At 40.9% G+C, this 19780-nt stretch overlaps 1 protein-coding gene across 1 annotated transcript in view; it reads right to left on the reverse strand.

Moving 5' to 3' along the window:
- The window catches only part of LOC308135098 (contactin-associated protein-like 4), a gene marked incomplete at both ends in the record, with an annotated part of 85955 nt that overhangs the window by 20293 nt on the left and 45882 nt on the right, over positions 1 to 19780 (reverse strand). Inside the window, 7 exons of the mRNA XM_080502971.1 lie at positions 6396 to 6614; positions 7266 to 7436; positions 7937 to 8064; positions 9658 to 9820; positions 12817 to 13017; positions 14254 to 14373; positions 16483 to 16589. Of these exons, the coding sequence (XP_080359097.1) occupies positions 6396 to 6614; positions 7266 to 7436; positions 7937 to 8064; positions 9658 to 9820; positions 12817 to 13017; positions 14254 to 14373; positions 16483 to 16589 (1109 nt within the window). The remainder of the gene's footprint in view (positions 1 to 6395; positions 6615 to 7265; positions 7437 to 7936; positions 8065 to 9657; positions 9821 to 12816; positions 13018 to 14253; positions 14374 to 16482; positions 16590 to 19780) is intronic.

The following is a 19780-nucleotide window of genomic DNA, read 5'->3' on the forward strand; positions in this document are numbered from 1 at the left end:
TAGAAAACTGCATGAAATCCTCAGTCAGGGCACAGCAAGAATAAACAAGGGCTTAACTGTCCGCACAATGCACAAAACAATTGCTTATAAAGCTTCACAAAAGCAACGATTTCTGCATTCACTCCTCAGCGCCACTGAAACAGCTGCGTCTGGGTTTTTTAGTACCTGCAAAGCAGGCGGCATGGTGTGGATTACAAATCCATGCGAGGCAATAACACGGCTTATTAATCAAAACAATAGAATTCACTGCCTTATAAAGCAAGGCAGGATTATGGCACATAAATACATCCAAGACTGAAATATGGCTTATAAATTTCATACAAACCAACACAGAGGCTTATAATGCAAACACAGCAGCCTGCGAGACAAACAATGGAACAAATCTGATCAATACAATTCATGTGGGGAGATGAGTCGCATGTTTAAATACCCCAACGTGACTTGTGGAGTCACATTCATCCTGAATGTCATCGGGGAGGGCCGACCTGCTCCTAAACACATGAATACTGTGGGGTAGCACGTGCATGTGGATATTGTAGTGCAGTCACACAAACCATAAACTCCATGTTTTACTGTGAGGATTACGACTGAGGGGAGGTTTGTCAAGTCATAGAAAATCTCTGATAAACTTGAGAAGGGCTGAAGCGAGAGACGGAAAAAAAGACTTATCTTAATAAAATAAGATAAGAGATTAGCCGAGGAGGAACGCTGACGTTGCTTACAATGATTTCAGCAGCAAACATGCAAATTGCAGGAACACAATGAAAAACCGCTGATCCTGATGTCACGGCGGCCCTGCCGGTGTTTGTGGGACAAATAATGACATTGGATTAAAATCTGGCTAAAGTCATGTGAATTCCTCATCTGGGGACCGTGAATGAGGGACACAATCCTTCCAGTGTTTGTTAAGAAATTTGAACGGGAACCAGAAAGCGGCGGTCCAACTGACAGATGGCCGTCCCCGAAGCCGAGCTGCTGGCACGTTTAACAAGCTGCTGAGGGAAATACAAGCGCAGCCACCGTGGGAACTCTGCCCACAACAATGAAAAGAAGTGTAACACATTGGAATCTCTGCTGCGTGCCCTGTTTGACCATCATATATTCATCTTTAAGTCTTTTCTTTAAAGCGCTCTACTGGGGGTGTCAAACTCATTTCTAGCTCAGGGGCCACACACTATTTCAGGCCACAGTTTTGGCTCAGAAAGTGAGAATCTTGAATAAAACTCAGCTGGATGAAGGATAAATGATTCAGACATGTTCCTCTAAACAAGCCTCTCTCACTCTCTTTGCTACTCGCGGATGGAGAGGGAGTTTCACTGGATAATAAGGTGGATGGATTTTAGCAATTTTGCTAATGAGGATAACGACTGATGGCTGCTAGTGTGACTCAGCAGGGTCTTATTTTCACTTTTGAACATGTGGATTTGAACGTATGTTTGGGTAGTCATGGTCCTCTAAAGTAGTCTGGTTTCTATGGCGACAGTCTCCGTCCATCCATCCATCCATCCATCCACGCACGCACGCACGCACGCACGCACGCACGCACGCACGCACGCACGCACGCACGCACACACACACACACACACACACACACACATCGAGGGGCAATTTTGGGTCGTCTTCTTTTTTGGGGTTTAATGGCAGTTTGCATCCATAAAGTTACATTACCTCCATCTGTTGGTTCTACCCATCGACGTTGCTTCCCACCACTCTCGTCGTCCCCGATGACTCTTTCCCTCTCTCTCTATTATCAGCAGCTTTTTTGTCCCTGATGATTGTTTCACTTCTTCTTCTTCTTCTTCTTCTTCACTTGGGTTCAACACAGTTGGCATCGGTGGAGTTGCACTACCGCCATCTGCTGGTTCCAGCTCGTCGATAACAATCCCACCACTCAAAATACGAAACAAAAGAAAGACCCTTCAAACCTTCAACCACTTGTCCAATTTTCGGGTCATCAGTTACCCTCACACGCATGTTTTTGTTGGAAGAAACCGCCAGATACGGCAAGAACATGCAAACGCCACACAGAAACACACCGGGCTGTACTTGAACTCATGACCATCTCGCTGTGAGGCAAGAGCACAAACCACTACTACTACACAGTTTCCCTTTATTTAAAAAAAAAAAAACATGTCTTTGAGGCTAATTTTTGACTGATTTTCCTGAAGGTGTGCATGTCTCTCTGTGCATTTGTGCTGAATAGACTGCAGACCTGTACCATGCTTTCACCCCATAGTCAGCAGAGATCAGCTACAGTTCACCCCCCCCAGCAACAAATGGATTTTATTCAGCGTGTTTAGTATCTCCCTCCATCCAACAACATCCATAATCGACTGGTGCTATTGGCTGAATGCACTCAGCTGGTCAATATTCACCTTGATTTCTCTGCTACTGCCACCGCCTTCATCGACGGCTCGTCCTGTTTGTTTACTGATGTGAAATGACTTACAGAATATTTAGAGAGGGATGAAACCCGATAATAAATGATGAATTTTGTCCTTGAATATCCAGAGACAGCTTTAGAGGTGAAGCACAGCATTTAAGTCGTTGAACTGGACAGACATTGCTGTGGTATTGATGAAGGTTTTTAATTACTGCACTGCTTTATGAATAGCTCACAGATTCAGATTAACCTAACCATTATTCAGACGCTGTCATTGCTAGAAATCACGCTACGCCTTATGTATAATCACAGCTTACTGCTGCGTGCTTATTTATAGCGTGTGATTATTGTCCAGTGGTCAGAATTCATTGCATCAGCACTTCCATATTCGATAGTGCTGAGCAGCCGGTGGCACGTGGCCAGAAACAGTTAAACACTTTCATGCCGTACACTTTAATGCCGTACATTTCTTTTCCTTTTGCAGCAGGTAAAGGCCTTTTGGGAGGAGATAAAACCTGGCAACTGTACTGGTTGCAAAACACACTCAGGCACGAACGAGCTGTAGATAAAGCGGTAGTGGGAGCTCAGTATAATAGATCTGCTGAGGTCGGCATCATTCATGCAGCTGGCAGATTAATGTTGCTTGTGTCAAAAATTCATGTGTGTATCTGTGTGTGCACCTACTAACCGCTTAATCATTTTCAACAATCAGGTATGGTTATACTGTATTCCTTATATGCCTTTGATCAGTAAGTGAAAGCTACTCATGTTCACCAAGTGATGGAAAATGGATGTTAGTTTGATAGTTCCTGCACGTTGTTACCTTCGCCAACGAAAGTTGGGCCGAGAAGGTTATGTTTTCGTCTGCGTGTACTAAATTATTTATTCATTGGTTCGTATATATGTATTTTACCAGAGTTTCGCAAAAACTATTCACCCGAATTGCATGAAATTTTTAGTGATGATTTTTCATCATCCAAGGACCAACTGATTAGATGTTGGAATGTGAACGACTAACCGTTTACAAATAAATCCCAAAAAATCCGAATCCCATACAAAGCAGGTGATGGCACCTCATGGAGGAGACCAAAGGAGATCGCGTTTGTTGCCATGGAGAGGCTCCCTTACTCAGTGTTTCACATAGTGATGTTACTACCTGACCTACCTAGTTCAGATTGATATGAGCTAATGGCTATCATGCACGCAATGCTAACTCTAACAAATGCTAAGAAATGTGGCGCTGGCGAAGGTCTGTGCTCTAAGTGTTTTTCTACTTTTTTTTCCTAATCTCAACAAACTTCATATGATCAGTCACATTCAAACATGCCATTGGTTGCCATGGCGCCACTGGGAACAGCATGTGATTGAGTGCACTTCCAAAAGATGCTTTGACACATTAGAGTTAGGGTGTCGGTCTGAACTGACCTCCGTCTGGTTTTGCCCGTTCATTTCTACAATTTCAGCAATGTACACTAGATCCAGTGTTGCTCTGCTGTCTGATTTCGAACTTTGGCCTGTATTTGTACGTTTTCCATTTCCCTTGTTAAAGTTTGTTTGAGAAAAAACAAACCCTGCTTTTCTGGGACTCTGAGAAGAAACTATGTGAACCACATCTCACCCGGGACTTCCTGTTTCGGGTCCTGTGTCTCGATTGAACCTCCACTCTTGGGACGGTAATACAACCCATCTGAGCCACACCAGCCCCGATAATAACACAAATATCTATTTTTCTTTTAGCAAAAGTGCCATTCTGTTATATTTATTTACAATTAAAGTCACAGCGTCAATACAAACGACAGGCTATTTGGTAATTCTCGATTCAGTCCATCCATTGCAACACATTTAGACTCTACAAATTACGGCACAGCAACAATGAAATTCAAAACTACCACCACCCAGAGCTGCATAGCATCTGTGAAGTGATTATACACCTAGTAGATGTTCAAACTCAAAGCAATGCACTTCCTTGAACATGTGATCTATTATTGATAGTGTCTCCTTTACTCGCAGCAGGAACCAGGCACAGTAGCTCAGATAAACTCATGAACTCATCATATATTTTGTCTCATCAGCTTTGCTGCTTTTGCTTAGAAAAATTGTTTATTTTGATCTGATGTCTAGTTTAGGATTTCCAACTCATCGTATGAGCCGATAAACCCTTTCTCTGAGGTATGGCCTGGTTCCTCGGCCACATCACAGTCATCGACCTGTAAGAAACCACTAATATGGCCACTGGGATGTTACCGTCTGGCCAGAGCTTCAGAGCCCTTTCCAGAAGGATGAACATGCACTATTGCTTTATTGTATGCCTCCAACAATTCAGTGCAGCTTGGACCGTTGGGACGACTTTGATCTGCAGGTGACGCCTGTATCGACCATGTCCACGTTCTCCGGGGAGCTGCAGCAGCTCCATGCAGTGGCGGGAGAGTAATAGGCAGCTACGATACGTCAGATCCAGATCAGACGGTACCGTGTGTCTGTGGAGAAATGACTCTGGTCGTCACTGGTGCAAAGTGAGTCTACTCTGAAGTTTTTCTGTTACTGTTAAAACTTGCTGTACTCTTGTATGTGATGTGTTCTGTTGGTTATATTGTGTTAGACAATCAAATCATTTCGCTGAAATAGGTATTAATGTCGAGTAATTTACAGAAATACACAGAAATGGTCACATAAAATAAGTGTATCCTGACAGTAACCCTTCAAAATCCATGAAATGAGATCCAGATGAGTTGACTCAGTCTAGTAAGATATGAGCTTATCTGTTTCTTATCTAGGGTGGTTCCACTTCCAAACTTTTCCAACAATTCCTGATCTGAAAATTTGATAAAATTTAGCCTGACACAAACATCAGTCTCAGGAATAAATTTTGAAGATACAAAAGCTCTTCTAACTGTGTTTGTGTTCAGAAAGTTTACTGAACTAATAATTCTGTTTCTGAGCTTCACATTCTTGATGCTCAGACAACTACACACATGCATGCACACGATAAAACCAGGGACAACATTCAAACTAGAGAAGCTGAAAAGAAAGTAAAGCTAAGCTATGTTTTGACTTTGTAAAATAAGCGCCATCCCGCACTCCTATGTATCAACCAACTTTACCAGTGGTTAAAAAAATGCCACAGAACTGCAAATAAAGAAATGTCACTTTCGTACTGTTCATGATCGAAATTTAACATCTTCAAAAAGAACATTTATGACAATTACTCTTCCATAGATATAAATATGTTGACACATTGATGCTCCGTTAAAGACGACAGAAATCTCTAACTGGCATCAAAATCAATATAAACTCACAACAACTGATGGATAAATTGTGTGGGAGCCACTTAACATCGTAATTCTAAAGGCATATACTTGACTTTTGCGCAACACAGAGAGAAAGAGGAACATTAGCAGCAGTAACAGAAAGAAATCAGCTTTTGTTGAATGAGGTCCAACCAAGCAAATGACCGGTTAATTACTTTGGCAACAGAAAATGTTAATTATAGGCTTGTCTGTTTCGATATTTGACATAAATTTGTCTCAATGAGGTGAGCTGCAACCTGCATGTTGTAAACAACTAAAAATGTATATGTTTGCTCATCTGGCACAGTATCTTAACGAGATTCAAACACATTGAAGCGTACAATATAAAAGCCTACAGATAACAGAAATAGCAACGTACTGCACAACCCCTTATACAGCAACGTCTGACGTGACCTTAAGTGGGAGGCGAAGAGTTACACCACAGAGGAAGAGCAAAACCAAAGAGTAAAGGCTGTAGATTCTGTAATTATGCTGCAGACTTCAGTCGGAGCAAAGACAGAGACGCTGAACTGAACTGCTCCCATGAGAACAAAGAAAATATTGTCTTAGAAGATAAATGTGCACATTAAATATATACTAAGTCATCGCATGTGGCCCGGTGTGTTTATTAAGAGCAAGAAATTCTCCCGAGAAATGAAAGAAAAAGGGACATGAAAACCACAAACGCTGCTACCGAAGACCGAATTGCTCAAACTGAGCCTCACCTATGAAGAGCTGGCTGTTGAGCTGCAGGTGGAAGTGTCCGTCAGCCGGAGCCTCCTGCGTGGCGATGGGGAGGTCGTCCAGGCGGAGCGTCGCCTCCTTCACATTCCGCTCGGCTCGGACTCGATGCCACCGGTTGTCATTCAGCGGGACGCTCGACTCCACCCGGACCTCCAGCGGGCCGTTACCGACGTCGAAGGAGAAGACGACCTGTGTGGGAGCTAGGGAGAAAATAAAGGAAATAAAAATGTGTGAAGGGTTTTCCAAAATTTTATTATAGACAATTTATGGAAAGAAGTCATGTTCCAAATGCATGTGGGAGTCATAAAGCCAATCATCCATCATCCATCCATTTAGTCTCCCATCCCACCCTTTTTGGTTTAATTGATAGAATATTAACTTTCACCCTGTTGTCAATAGTTTAAGTATTGTTTTGAATAACACACCCCTCAAGTTAAAAAGGTTTCCTAGTTTGTTCTGGAAGAATTTCACTGGTTTTTCATTACGGTGAACACAACTGTGAACCAAGAATTATCAGCCGCACATCGGCAATCGAACTGCCTGCAGTCAGTTTGAGGTTGTTATAGAACACCTGGGTAACATGAACAGCAAAGCAATCCTGTGGTTTTGAAAAGCCTTGGATCATTAGATAAAATATTAGAAGTTGATATGTGAAGACTAATGCAACGTCTATTAATTCAAAGATTAAAAAAAAAAAGCCTTTTTTTTTCTTCTTTTTTTTTAACAGATTATGTTTGTAACCTCTGGGTTTGCACGCACAGATCCAGATTATCACTTTGACTTCAAGGTTTCACCAATACATCCTCATAATCCACATTAAATCTCCCCCCTCCAGCTCCTGCAGTGCTCACAGCTTAGTTCGATGCGGATGAAGTCTTTGATGCCCAAGTTTTCCAGGAACACCCCAAAGGAGGACGTGGTCTTAAACAGGAAGGAGATATCCGCGCTCAGCTCTCCATGAAAGGTGGGAAAGTGGAGGTACGACGTCTCCTTGTCGAAAAACGCTGCGTTCCAGAAATTCTCTGGGGAAAAAAAGGAAATAAATTGCAAACCTCCATCCTGAACTTTAAATGGAAATGGCAGAGGAAAGATGCGAGTCACCAAGTTCACCTAATGAGCCCACGCATGATTTTTCTTACGTAGTCTCGCATGATTAATCAAGCCAAACACATATCCATCGCTCCTCTGGGTGAGATGCAGAGAGGCTATAATTGCAATTAATTGGGAGACGAAAAGGCAAGCATGCTTCTTCGATTTACTCCGTAATGCGCTTAATGAGACGCGAGTATCAAAGCGTGAAAACCTAAAAGGTAGTATGCATTAGTAACAGCTCTGCTAATGATAATTAGCTTTTATCTGAGGAAGTAGCGCGCCCAGAATAATTAACTCCTGACACAGCTGGCAGGTGGAACGAAGCATAGAACAAAATCCTGCCGTCTTAGAGCTATCGATCTATCATGCTGAGGTCTTGCCATCAGTATGAATGGAATTCATTGAGCCCAGAAAACGCGGATGGACTTACTGTCTCCGCGACAGACCAGAGGCCCCACCCTGTAGGCCGCCTCGGACCCCGGCCTCTGGACATCACCCAGCACCAGGGACCGGACGGGGAGGCTCTGCTTGTGGGTCAGGAGGCCCGAATCCTCCGTCCTGGATGAGATGAGAGAGAAATAACATGGAATAAAAGTGTAAAATATGAATTAAATTTAATAAAATACATTTTATAAAAGTAACTATCAACATTTACCAGGCTTAATGGTGAATGATATAAGCATATAAAGAATTAAAATGAGGGAACAACACAACAGACACTCAGTAATACGAAGAGAAGTTATACAGTCTTATGTCCACATGAAGGAAGGAGGGATAGAAAGAATGAGAGAGCAGAAAGGAGGAGGAGGTGAGGGATGAGGTGGGAAATTTAAAATGAGGAAACACAGCAGAGACAGAGAGACTATATCTAAGAACAATAAAGAGAAGATTATGATGAAGAAAATATGGAGTGGAGGGAGAAAGAAAGAAAGTAGAGGAGATGAAATAGATTAAAAAAAGAAGGTGAATGTAGAATAACAACATGAAGATGGCCGATTAATAAAACATAAAAAAAACTATAATGAAGGAGGAATACAGAGTGAAAACACACAAAGAAGCATCATAATAGTGGTTTAAGCAGATAAGAGCACATGGAGATAAAAACGTAAACAATTGAATTAACAGCGTTGATGCTAATGAGGCTCCTTTGCTCCACAACAACTCCTCCACTCTTGTTACAACCTGACACAACATTTTTCTGCGCATAGGACAATTTTCCCGGCAGATGGTATCGGATTCATCCTGACACCCGACAGTCCGTCTCTGCCAATTTCAATGACAGCCCGATCCGAAGGAGCTCTCCGGTCCGACAGCTGAGCGAGCGGCGCCACGCGTTCACACCCGCGTTCACATAATCTGCACGTCAGTCTTCTTGTCAGGTGAGAAGTCATACCCGGGCCTGAAAATGAGTGGCGTGTGCTCGCAGCAAGCTGCGGAAAACAGCGCCGGTGGTGGGAAGTTTGACGAACACACACGGTGAATGGTGTAGAGAGTGAGTGTCATGCCGTACCGAGTCGACGCCGGGGGTTTCTCAAGACACGGTGTGCCTCCTCCAAGCAACACAAACTCTCAACTTCACACTTCATAAGTTGCTGTCGAAGGCTGTTCGGTTCCACGCTCTTATCAAATCTCAACTCATATAATGACTCTATGATCAGATCCAACAGCCTACATTGGTATTCGATACAGTTTTTTTTAAGGCTTGTAATCAACTTCTTTGGCTGCCTCTCATTTGTTTGTGCACATTTCAAAAGCCATTGCTATAAAACAAAGGGAGTCCTCAGAGTCGACCAGATCCACTCAAACTCTGTGTCTACGTTTGATATTGTGTGTACATGTGCAAGCTGATTTATCAATGGGACTAACTGAGGATTGTGTGTGACAGACAGTGTTGCGCCCGAGAGTTTGGGAATTTGATAATAATGTACAGAAAATGCATTTCACAAAGGTGAAGAAATTTGTTTTGTTTAAGATTGTTCTGTTTTATATTTGCAGACTTTGATACAATATATTTCCGGTGTTTTATCCCAAAATTTCATTCTATATTTCTATTTTTGGCAAAGTCAGATTTATTTGCTCTGGTTTGTTTGATGAGTTCCCTGTATAAAACTTGATTTTTGTGTTTACAGTAAAAAGGTCAAAGGTCAGTACCACTCCGTGCGGTCGGCGTCACAGTTGCAGTAATGTTCTGGATCCACGCAGTCGCCCTGCAGGCCGCAGGCACACTGCTGGCTGCCGGGCTGAGCTCCGCCCCAGTAGGTCTGGACACGCCCAGGACCCGGGCCGCCAAACCACCAGCTGAACGGAGAGCCCTCTGAAATACACACACACACACGCAAACCCTTATTTTACCTTATAGCAGTTATGAACTTTTCATTTTAGTTCTGTGGCCACATAAAGCCACATTTCATCTTGAGTGGGCTGGACTGGTAAAAAAAAAAAAAAAGAGGCCCTAATAACCTTTAAAATTTTAAACTGGAAAGTTTTTCTTTGTTCTGGCGCAGAGTATACATGATTCCCCACGAAACTTCCACATTTTGGCAAAACCAAACAATTCTTACAGAAAATGACTATAATCTCGACATAAAGCCAAAGACATAAAGCCAATTCAGCCTCCAATAACTGTTTCATTGTGCATATTTGTACAAACTCACCCTGAGAGTAGGACTTTGAGGCTTATTTTTTATTTTTTTTTTAATTTGAAATGTTTACAATTTTTTTGGTGGATTGGCCAGATTGGAGCCTCTTGCAGGTCGTTTTTGCCACACCAGCCTTATGTTTGACACCCCTGCTCCGTCGTTACTTTAATAGTATAATTTTTTGCAACACCAGCGCTTATTTCCGTATCAATTCAAAGAACGGCTTTAATATTTTGTGAACATTTACACCAGAACTCTCGAAAGGTTGATATTATTTAAATACTTCTAAAGGGAAATCTAAATCAAAATAATCTAATATGTTGTTAGGATGCACTGGAGCATGTTCCTGCTTTCAAAACACAGCAGTGATTGTTGATCCGCGGCCTCTTGGCGGCTGTGACTGCATCTAAAGATGGACTTGTGATTGCGTAGAAAATCTCACCATCTCTCATCTCTCAATATGACTCCATGACTCGTTTTCTCACTCCTAACCCTGAATATATTGTTTTCATATAGAGGATGGCGTCCCCTGAAAAGAGTATTTCACAGACTGGCTGTGTGTGTGTGTGTGTGTGTGTGTGTGTGTGTGTGTGTGTGTGTGTGTGTTTTAGCGAGGATGGCGAGAAGGTGATTGCAAATGTCTCTGCTGAGTCGGCGCTTCTTCATTTTCCCAGACGAGCACCCGAGAGCTTAGAATGGAACTTTTTTATTTTTCTGACTCATTCTTCCCTCTCCACCGCATTCACTCTTTTCATCCATCATTTTATTACCCGCCGCACCAAAAAGTTGCTCCACCAGTCAAATTTTCTCTCCCGCAGCTCCGCGGGAGTTATATTGATGTCACACTCAAGCTGTATTGATGTCAGTGAATCGGTGGGTCCGCTGCTTTGAAACTCTTTTAACTACGGGATTCAAATGACAAAGTGTTGAAATTACTACGATAAAGCTGTCATCCAGCAGAAAAGCTGGAACACATTACCCGTGGCATTTGTAGTTTTTAATGAAATTATTATGATAGATTGCAGTATGATGTGGTACAGAACTTTCAGGACGAGCTGTAATGACTTTTCAGTATTTACTCCTGGCCAGAAATTAACTTTGTTCCTGGTTATTGCTGAAGACCAAGGTTCAGCATTTTTACTTTTTTTTTGCCAAAGCCTATTGTGTTGCTGTCTGGTAGAAATAAATGAGAGTGCTGTGTCTTTTCCCACTGTGCTAAATGGAAACAGAAACATATCCTTGTCTCTATCCGCTTTACTCATTACTCACATGACCTGGAGCCTTGGTATAAAACACTCTGTATTTTATATGTGGGCAACAAATAATAATCAGAAATCTGGACACAGACTTGAAATCCATCATACATTAAGACATGTGACTAAATCAGATCAATACCATCTGAAAAATATCGCAAGAATTGAAGGATTTCTGACCGAACTTGTTCATGCATTTATTTTCAGTAAAATAATGCAACTTCAAAATGGATAAAATGAAAAAAAAAATCTATATAATGATCTAAGTTGCCAAGTTACCTGCTACAAAGCCAGATTCAATATACTTTGGCGAACAGAGCTATTCTAATTCTGTATTTGATGCTCAACACCTCTAAGTCAATACAGTCACTCCAAAAGAAACAAACCCTGAAAAAACTAATTGGCTGGATCGTTTGGAAACTGTCTGATAGTGAGAAAACGAGAGAAGCAGCCTGCTTTGGCCAACATGTATTTAGCCCAATGCATCAATTAGAAACAAGCATTTATTTACTCTCTCTTGTTACACTCACGGGTTGAGGATGAAAATAAATAATTTTCTGCCCGGGTGAAATTTAAAAATTTAACAAAAAGACTGAGGTTAGACATAACTGTTTTTTTTAATTATTTGCATCATTTAAATTGGCTTTATGTCAAGATTGCAGTAATTATTTGGGAGTAATTGCTTTGTTTTTGTGAAAATAAAGACATTTCACCATGTATATTCTGCACCACGACAAAGAACTTTAAAGTTGAAATTCAAAGGTTATTATATAATTTGTATGTATTACATCCAGCCGCTTGAGATGAAATTGGACTGTATGAGGCCCCTGAGTTAAAATGTGCTTGACATCCTCGTGTTAGATAATTACCATTGCCAATGAAAGCTGGAGAAGGTTATGTTTTCGTCCTGCATGCATTTATTTCTTTATTGATTTGTATGTATTTGACGAACTTTCACAAAAACTTCTCACTCAAACTGCACAAGATTTTCAGGGATGATTTGTCATCACCTAAGGACCAATCTCATACATTTTGGGACATTAACATCTATCAATTTCCAAATAAATAAAGGGAGAGGCACCTAGTGAAGGAGCTCAAAGGAGATCAGCGTCTGTTACTATGGAGATGCTCCCTGCTCAGTGTTTCACACAGTGATGTTGCTACATGATCTAACTAGTTAGCATTGCTATAAACAAACGGCTTTGTAGGTTGAGCCATAGAGTTGAGTATGTTGGTATGAAAAACTAGAAAAACACCAAAACGGGTTAAATGTGCCTTAAAAAAGGAATCATGTGTCAATAAAGTTAATAAACCACATTTACTTTAGTACATTGAAATGTCATTGCTTTTACTTGAGTGGAGAAGAGAAACTGGGTAATTCTCACTTCTCGTGACCGCACAAAGCAAACATGTCTCACCCAGGGTGTTGAGGAGGCGTGACTTGCTGCAGTGGTAGGACAGCTCCTGCTCGCAGTGCTCCGATTGGCTGATGGCGGCCTGAAGCTGCTCCTCATCGGACGGATACCGGAAGTGAACCGAGTGCTGGTTGGAACCCGGAGATGCTCGGACTCTGGTCAGCTCGGTGTTGTTGTGCTGCATCACCATCCACGTGTCGTCCTCTGACGGAGACCCGTTCACAAAGTGGATTTAATGAAGACATAGAAATACATGTGCATAACTTCACAATGTTTATAATATTTCTGGACCACGTGTGTGCCAATTGATTACCGTAATTTCCAGACTATAAGCAGCTACTTTTTTCACGAGCTTTGAACAAAAAATTACGCAGCTAATTTACATATTTTATGAATTAACAACCTTCATGCTGCTGATATCTGGGTGTGCATCACGTAATTTAAAATTTGGTGGGTGCTGCTTTCAATAGTCGAGAAATAAATGTGGTCTTAAATGAATATTTAATTTAATTAAATTTAATTACAAAAAAGCATTTTAAGCTTTAAAAGTGTGCTTTAATTCAATCCCTGAAGGACAGACCATTTCTGTTTATTTACATAGAATTTTCTGAAAGCTTCTCAGAGCCGTCACAGAGAGGCTAAAGAGCCCCAGGTTGCAGACCTCTGGTTTCGTCTATTCAGGCATTATGAAAGCACACTGATGTAAAAGAAGTATCTCTCATGGAATGACATTCAAGTGTTTTTATCTGTTGTGTGGCTTGTTTGAAGGAATGGTAAAGGAAAGTGTTAAAATCTGAAGAAATAGGGAAAAATGCTTCTACTGCCGCCATTAATTAGTATTTTTTGCAATTTGCACTTTAATTGTTCAGAAAATGAGACTCACAGTTTCTCAAAGGCCACAATAAGATCACTTTAAATGATTTCCATTTTATAAAAACAAATAATTTTAATGAATCAATTATCAACAGGGCTGCTAATTAATCTTCTCGAAATTAAATAATATGTCACTCGGTTAATTGCAGTTAATTGTGTGTAATTCATTCTGAAGATGAACTGTCACTGCTACATGTTCATAAAAAAAAACAAAAAACAGTGAATGTCGATCATGGCAGAATAAATAGAAAAACTAAGGAAAATAACAAAATGGACAAAAAAACAAAAAACTGATGAACCAACAAAGCTGTAACACCATAACTCATATTGATATGATGATATAAAAATAACATGAGGGATTAAGGGAAGAAAGAAAAGACAAAAGCGGAGGAAAAAAGAGGAATGAAGCTTGACACAACAAGATGAAAGGAACATCATTGTTCGCAATTATATAAGTTCATCATATGTTGAGCGATGACGAGGTCTCTGTGTGTGTGTGTGTGTGTGTGTGTGTGTGTGTGTGTGTGTGTGTGTGTGTGTGTGTGTGTGTGTGTGTGTGTGTGTCACCTGTCATGTTGCAGTACACCAGCTGCGGTCTGATTGGTCCGCTGCCATCCACGTCAATGTAGAAGTGTCCCGACGAGTTGCCATTGTGTTTGTACGCCTCGCAGGACTGCTCGTACACCGCTGGCAGGAAAAAGAACGAAATCCACAACGTCAAGGAGCTGGGAGGGGTGTTGTGTGTGTGTGTGTGTGTGTGTGGGGGGGGGGGGGGGGGGGGGGGGGGGGTGGAGGATGCACGCATCTCATAATCAGAGCAAAGAAGAAAGTAATCTTAAGGCATCCCATAAACTAAAGTTTAATCCGACTGGAAGCGACGGCAGTGACTGATGGGAATACGCACACACCCGATAAATAAAACTTTATCAGGCCTTTGTCAGGCCTCCCTCCTCCTTCTCCTCCTCCTCCTCCTCCTCCTCCTCCGCCTGCATAACTCTCACCGCCTCCATCTCTATTTCAAACCAAAAGCGCCGTCCACAGTCGACGGGTGGACCTGTTAGAGTCAAAGATGCTGCCTTTGTCTGTCTGGGTCTCCGTCCTTCTCCACAGCCGTCGGCCTTTTACCCGCCAGATTCCTCTCGGTGTGCAGAGAAGTGCCGGTGATCAGAACGAGAGCGGAGGTGAAGTGTGTGGGAAAGCCTCCTCCAGGCAATCAGCACACCACCAGGAGATCTCACCCTTCGCATCACCACTCTGTCATACTTTGCCTATTATTTCCCAGGTATTTTTAGTCACAGCTACAGTCTCATCAGCCTCCATCGTTTGATGATAGGTAGAGCTCAGAGAAGATGATTGATTTGTGGTCAAAGCAAAACCTCCCAAAGGTGCTCGATTCTGCATCTACCTGTAAGGTGATTTGAGTCCAGAGGCCACAAATAGTCCAATGTCAGCTTGAGTGGACCGGAGCAGTAAAATAGTGCCGTAATAACCCTTAAATTTAAAGTTTTAAGTTTTTCTTTGTTGCCGCGCAGCGTATACATGATTAGAATGTCTATATTCTTGAAAATAACCAAACAATTACTAACGAAAACGACTACGATCTCAATATCAAGACAATTTTAATTTTTCACCCTGAAAACATGACTTTGAGGCCAATGCTGGTTTGATAGCTTTCATGGCAGCATCACTGAAATCTCAGCTCGGGACTCAGTATCGTGTCGCGACTCTTAAGACATTTGATTTAAAAAGTCTTCAAATCTGTTCACATTTTTTTGGGTGGTTCTGGGGGCTAGTCTTGGGAAATAAAAATAAGTTGTTAAGTAAAATGATAAACTTTCCCGATTGCATCTGGCAATCTTCGTTTTGCGAATACATGTGTATTCTACTCATATAAAGAATTGCACACCGTAGATTGGATAACTTCAGGTAACCGTAAATGTTTGTTGTCCTGCGAGTTTGGAAAGTTAGTCCATATGCATATAGAGACCGATTGGCTAAGTTTCTAGTCAGTGTCTAGTACTCTTATTGAAAAGCAGGAAGATTCGATTTCTAATTTCTGTTTGGAGTTTGCTTATTTCACCTTTTATGCTTCGTCCTATATTTCATAAAAAGGCTTAAGACTTTTCTATTTGGTAAAATGTACAGTTAGGGTCAGTTCAGACCACTCTGGACTATTTTCTAGAGAAGCTGCTATAGGTTTAGACTACTGGGAGATCTAGACTGAGCTTCTTCCTGATAAAAGGGAGTTTGTCTTCTATACTTGCCCATCTGGAATCGTTGAGTTTTTTTCAAAATTCAAAAGCTCCTTGAAATTGTTGAATCTAAATGTGTCACTGGGTGTGAATGTTTGCCTATGATTATCAAAGGTGAGCTCTAACCTGTCTGGGCTTGGATGATATCTCATTTCATCGATATAACAGTTTCTCTCCAGGATGAGAGTGTATGTATCTGTAGCTGTAACTGTATCTGTGTGTGTGTGTGTGTGTGTCTGGAATTACCCTGGTTTGGAGTATTGATTCTCTCTTTATTAATCTCTGGAAAACATAATAGAAACGCTAATAAAAATAGCTTGATCTTTATCGTATTGATCCAATGACATTTCATTTACTACTGTAATGTCGGATCGTTCCCCGTTGGCTTTTGCGTCGGAGTTTTGTGAATTCAGAAGTGAACAAATCTTCATTATCCGATTTGACACATTCTCTCAGCCTCATTTGTGTCTCATTTCTCCCCTCCCTGTCCCCCTGTGGCTGTGTCTTCCCTCGGAGGTTATGCTCAGATGTTCTGAAGACTTACAGCTGTGGCAGGTGGCGCCGTTGTACCCGCTGTCGGAGCAGTTGCAGTGGAAGACGGTCCAGGACTGACTGCAGTGGCCGCCGTGTTCGCAGCGACTGGGAGAACACCTGAGCAAAGGAGGGAAATGGACACCGGATTGAATAAAAAACAAACAAACGCCTGAGGGTTGATAACAGCTCAGCTTTGACAGGCTGGTAATGCTTCCTCTCGACATGAAGGGAACTTTCAGAGGACAAAAGAGGGTTTAGAAACAAACAAAACACTTCCTTTACCTTTGAATATAAACACTCAGATAAATACTTCACTCAAATGTCAGCTGAGTCTCCTCTGTTTTGTACCGAAAGAGAGGCTTTTAATGTCAAGGTGTACGTATATCAGCATCCGAGAGGACGTCATGCAGTGTTAAAGGTTTGATTAAAATGATCACCCTGCATACAGATTGCCATAAAAGCTGCACCTCATGGGAGGAGGTGTGATCATCCTTTAACATATTAACATCAATTTATCTCCTTGATTAGCTTTTCTTCTTGATTTGAATGGAACAAAATCAACCAAAAAAACTCCACAAAAGTCAAACACGACACTCGGATTAAGCGGATCATGCGAGCAATATGGAATACTACGATAGATAAAGTATCTTCATTACAGAATAAAAGACAACCTCACTTTTTCTGGGATATTCACAGGAAAAACACGCAGAAAGCGTTTCCTTATCATTAAATCATGTCACTTCAGGGTTGTCGAGTGTTTGCACTGGAATCTGATGGTGGTAAAGTAGAACAGGAACAAGTGGTACAATAATAAGACGGTTTCAAATCTCTGTTAGTTCTTTAGGATGACAGAACAAAACATAACTAGTCCCTAAAACAAAAAGGAAAACACAAACTTTATGAAAGTAGCTGTAATGTAGCAAAGTAAAAAAACATGTAGTTTCTTGAAGATATTTATTTGATGTCCACAACTAAAAAGCAGCACAGATTGAACTGAGAATATTGTTTTCAATGACTAATGTGTGTGTGTTTTTTTTTTTTTTTTTTCAAATGAAGTTGTGTGACGTTGTTGATTTATTTAAAAAACACACAAAAAAACAAGCAGCTTCCTTATTTTGATTGGAGTTTCTACATCTGAAGATGATTAATCTAAAACCTCTCTCACCCTTCCACGGTCCAATAAAAAAAAAAAAAAAAAAAAATCATTACTTCACAGATTTGTGCTTTTTAGATGTTTTTTTTTCATATAGTATAAAAGGAAAAGTTTCCGTCTGAATATAAAATCTCCTTTATTTCTCCCTGGCAGCAGATCTTCAGACACTAAAAGACCGTTTGAAGTGGCTCTTTTCATTGAATCCCAGCTCCCAGCAGACTTCACAGGAGCTCCGTGTGTTATTTATAGATAAATATCATACCGCTGCAGCCATTGTGACATCAGTCCTGTGTAGGAGGAAGAGGAGTGACGAAGGCTTTGGAGATTATGAAAACGCTGTGTTTCCAAGCACCACGTTGAAATTAATTAACTGAGATGGGATGGAGACACAGAAGAAGCCTTGACATGTGGGATCCGTGTCCAAAGTGGGAATATAAGCAGCTACCGAGGGAGGTCGTAAACTACATCTTAGTATCAGACAGACCCGCAAATACAGGCCGTGTTCCCATCAGCCACTGCAGCAAATATGTGAACATTAAAGCCAGGCATTAACATGACTGCAGTCCGATTTAAACATGCAGTGGTTTGTTATTAGAAGGAGAGTAAAAGCAGAAGGAAGGGATAAAAACACAATATGCAGAAAAGGTGATCATCCAGAAAAAGGATGTGATTTGTAATTTTCATAGTTTTGATAATCAGAATGATTATAAAGAACAAGAAAAACCCACAAAGGTAACAGCTGTTGCAATATGTGAATGACTTACACTTGCAAAGACAAGGATATCAAATGAAGTGGAGTTGTTTGGCTCTGAGAACAGCGAGCCATTTCTCCGGTTCACATTTTCCGTTTGAAAACAATATATCAAATAAAATGCAAGTATTTTGTGCCATTTAAAAAAAACAAAAAACTCTACACATCCTGAGGGGAAAGCTTTTTTAGAAATTGTTGAATGTACTCTCTAACAAGCATGCTGATAAATACTTTGTTCTGCTTTGTTCTACATTTGGGAGAAACAAAAAGTTCTATTCAAGCAGTAATTACTACAAAACAGAAAAGAGCATAAAGTTTGTTGTGTGAGTTGTATTAATAAGTAGGAATTGGAAAAATAGCTTCACCAGATAACAAGACAAACACCTGCATCTTTAGAAAGGCTGTCGAACATAAGGCCCGTGGGCCAAAAGCGGCCACAAGGGGTTCCAATTCGGCCAAACTCCCAAGCAAATTATACAAATTTCTAAGAAATCATTGATATTCTTTAAACAAATGTCTTATAAGTAGCAACAAAACACATCAGTGAGACTCAAGCTGAGTTGAGTTTGTAAAAACATGCATAATGCAACAGCTGCAGAAGACGATTTTTAAAACAAATATTTCACTGTATTTTGCACCAGAACATTTAATTAAAATTGGCTTGATGTGGTGATTGTAGTCAATTTGGGGAGTAGTTGTTTGGTTATGTGGAAATATATACATTTTCATTACATACTCTGTGCACCACGACAAAAGGAAAACTTAAAACTTTCAATTTAAAGGTTATTATGCCAATATTTTACCAGTCTGGCTCAGTGGAGATGAGATAGGGCAGCATGTATCCCCGGAATGTAACAGAAAAATGAAATCAAGATGAAAATTAAAAATGGCATTCATCGTGACACAAATGATGAACATACAATCTTTGATTTGCTCGCACTTTACCCGCGAAAAAAAGTATAAATGATAAAATGCTTTTCAATTGAAAACACATTGTTTTTGCATTTTTGTTCCAGAAAAGTTTCACGTTTACGTGACGTTTTGAAAATTATGTTGGTTTACATTGCAATGACAGAAACACTGAAAACGATGTTGTTTTCAACTTGGGTCATGAGTTGGCGTTGTTTTGTTTTTCGTATTGAAACCACACACACATGCACACAGAGAACAACACACCATAAACATTACCATCGACTGGGAGCCATGATAATCAGGAGGAAACGTTGTTATTGTCCATCTACTGAGCATGTGCAGAAGAACTGTTTACTACGGCCATGGTGCGCATGTGCAGCAGCAGCATGTGAACCGAACGGCGTCGCACTGCTGAAGACATCCTCCTGAATCAAACAGCCTCTCGAGGGACATTATGACAGAAGATTTACCGACAAATCTGCACAGCCTCTA

Source organism: Blennius ocellaris (assembly GCF_963422515.1).
Source record: "Blennius ocellaris genome assembly, chromosome: 10".
In the NCBI taxonomy this organism is placed as follows: Eukaryota; Metazoa; Chordata; class Actinopteri; order Blenniiformes; family Blenniidae; genus Blennius; species Blennius ocellaris.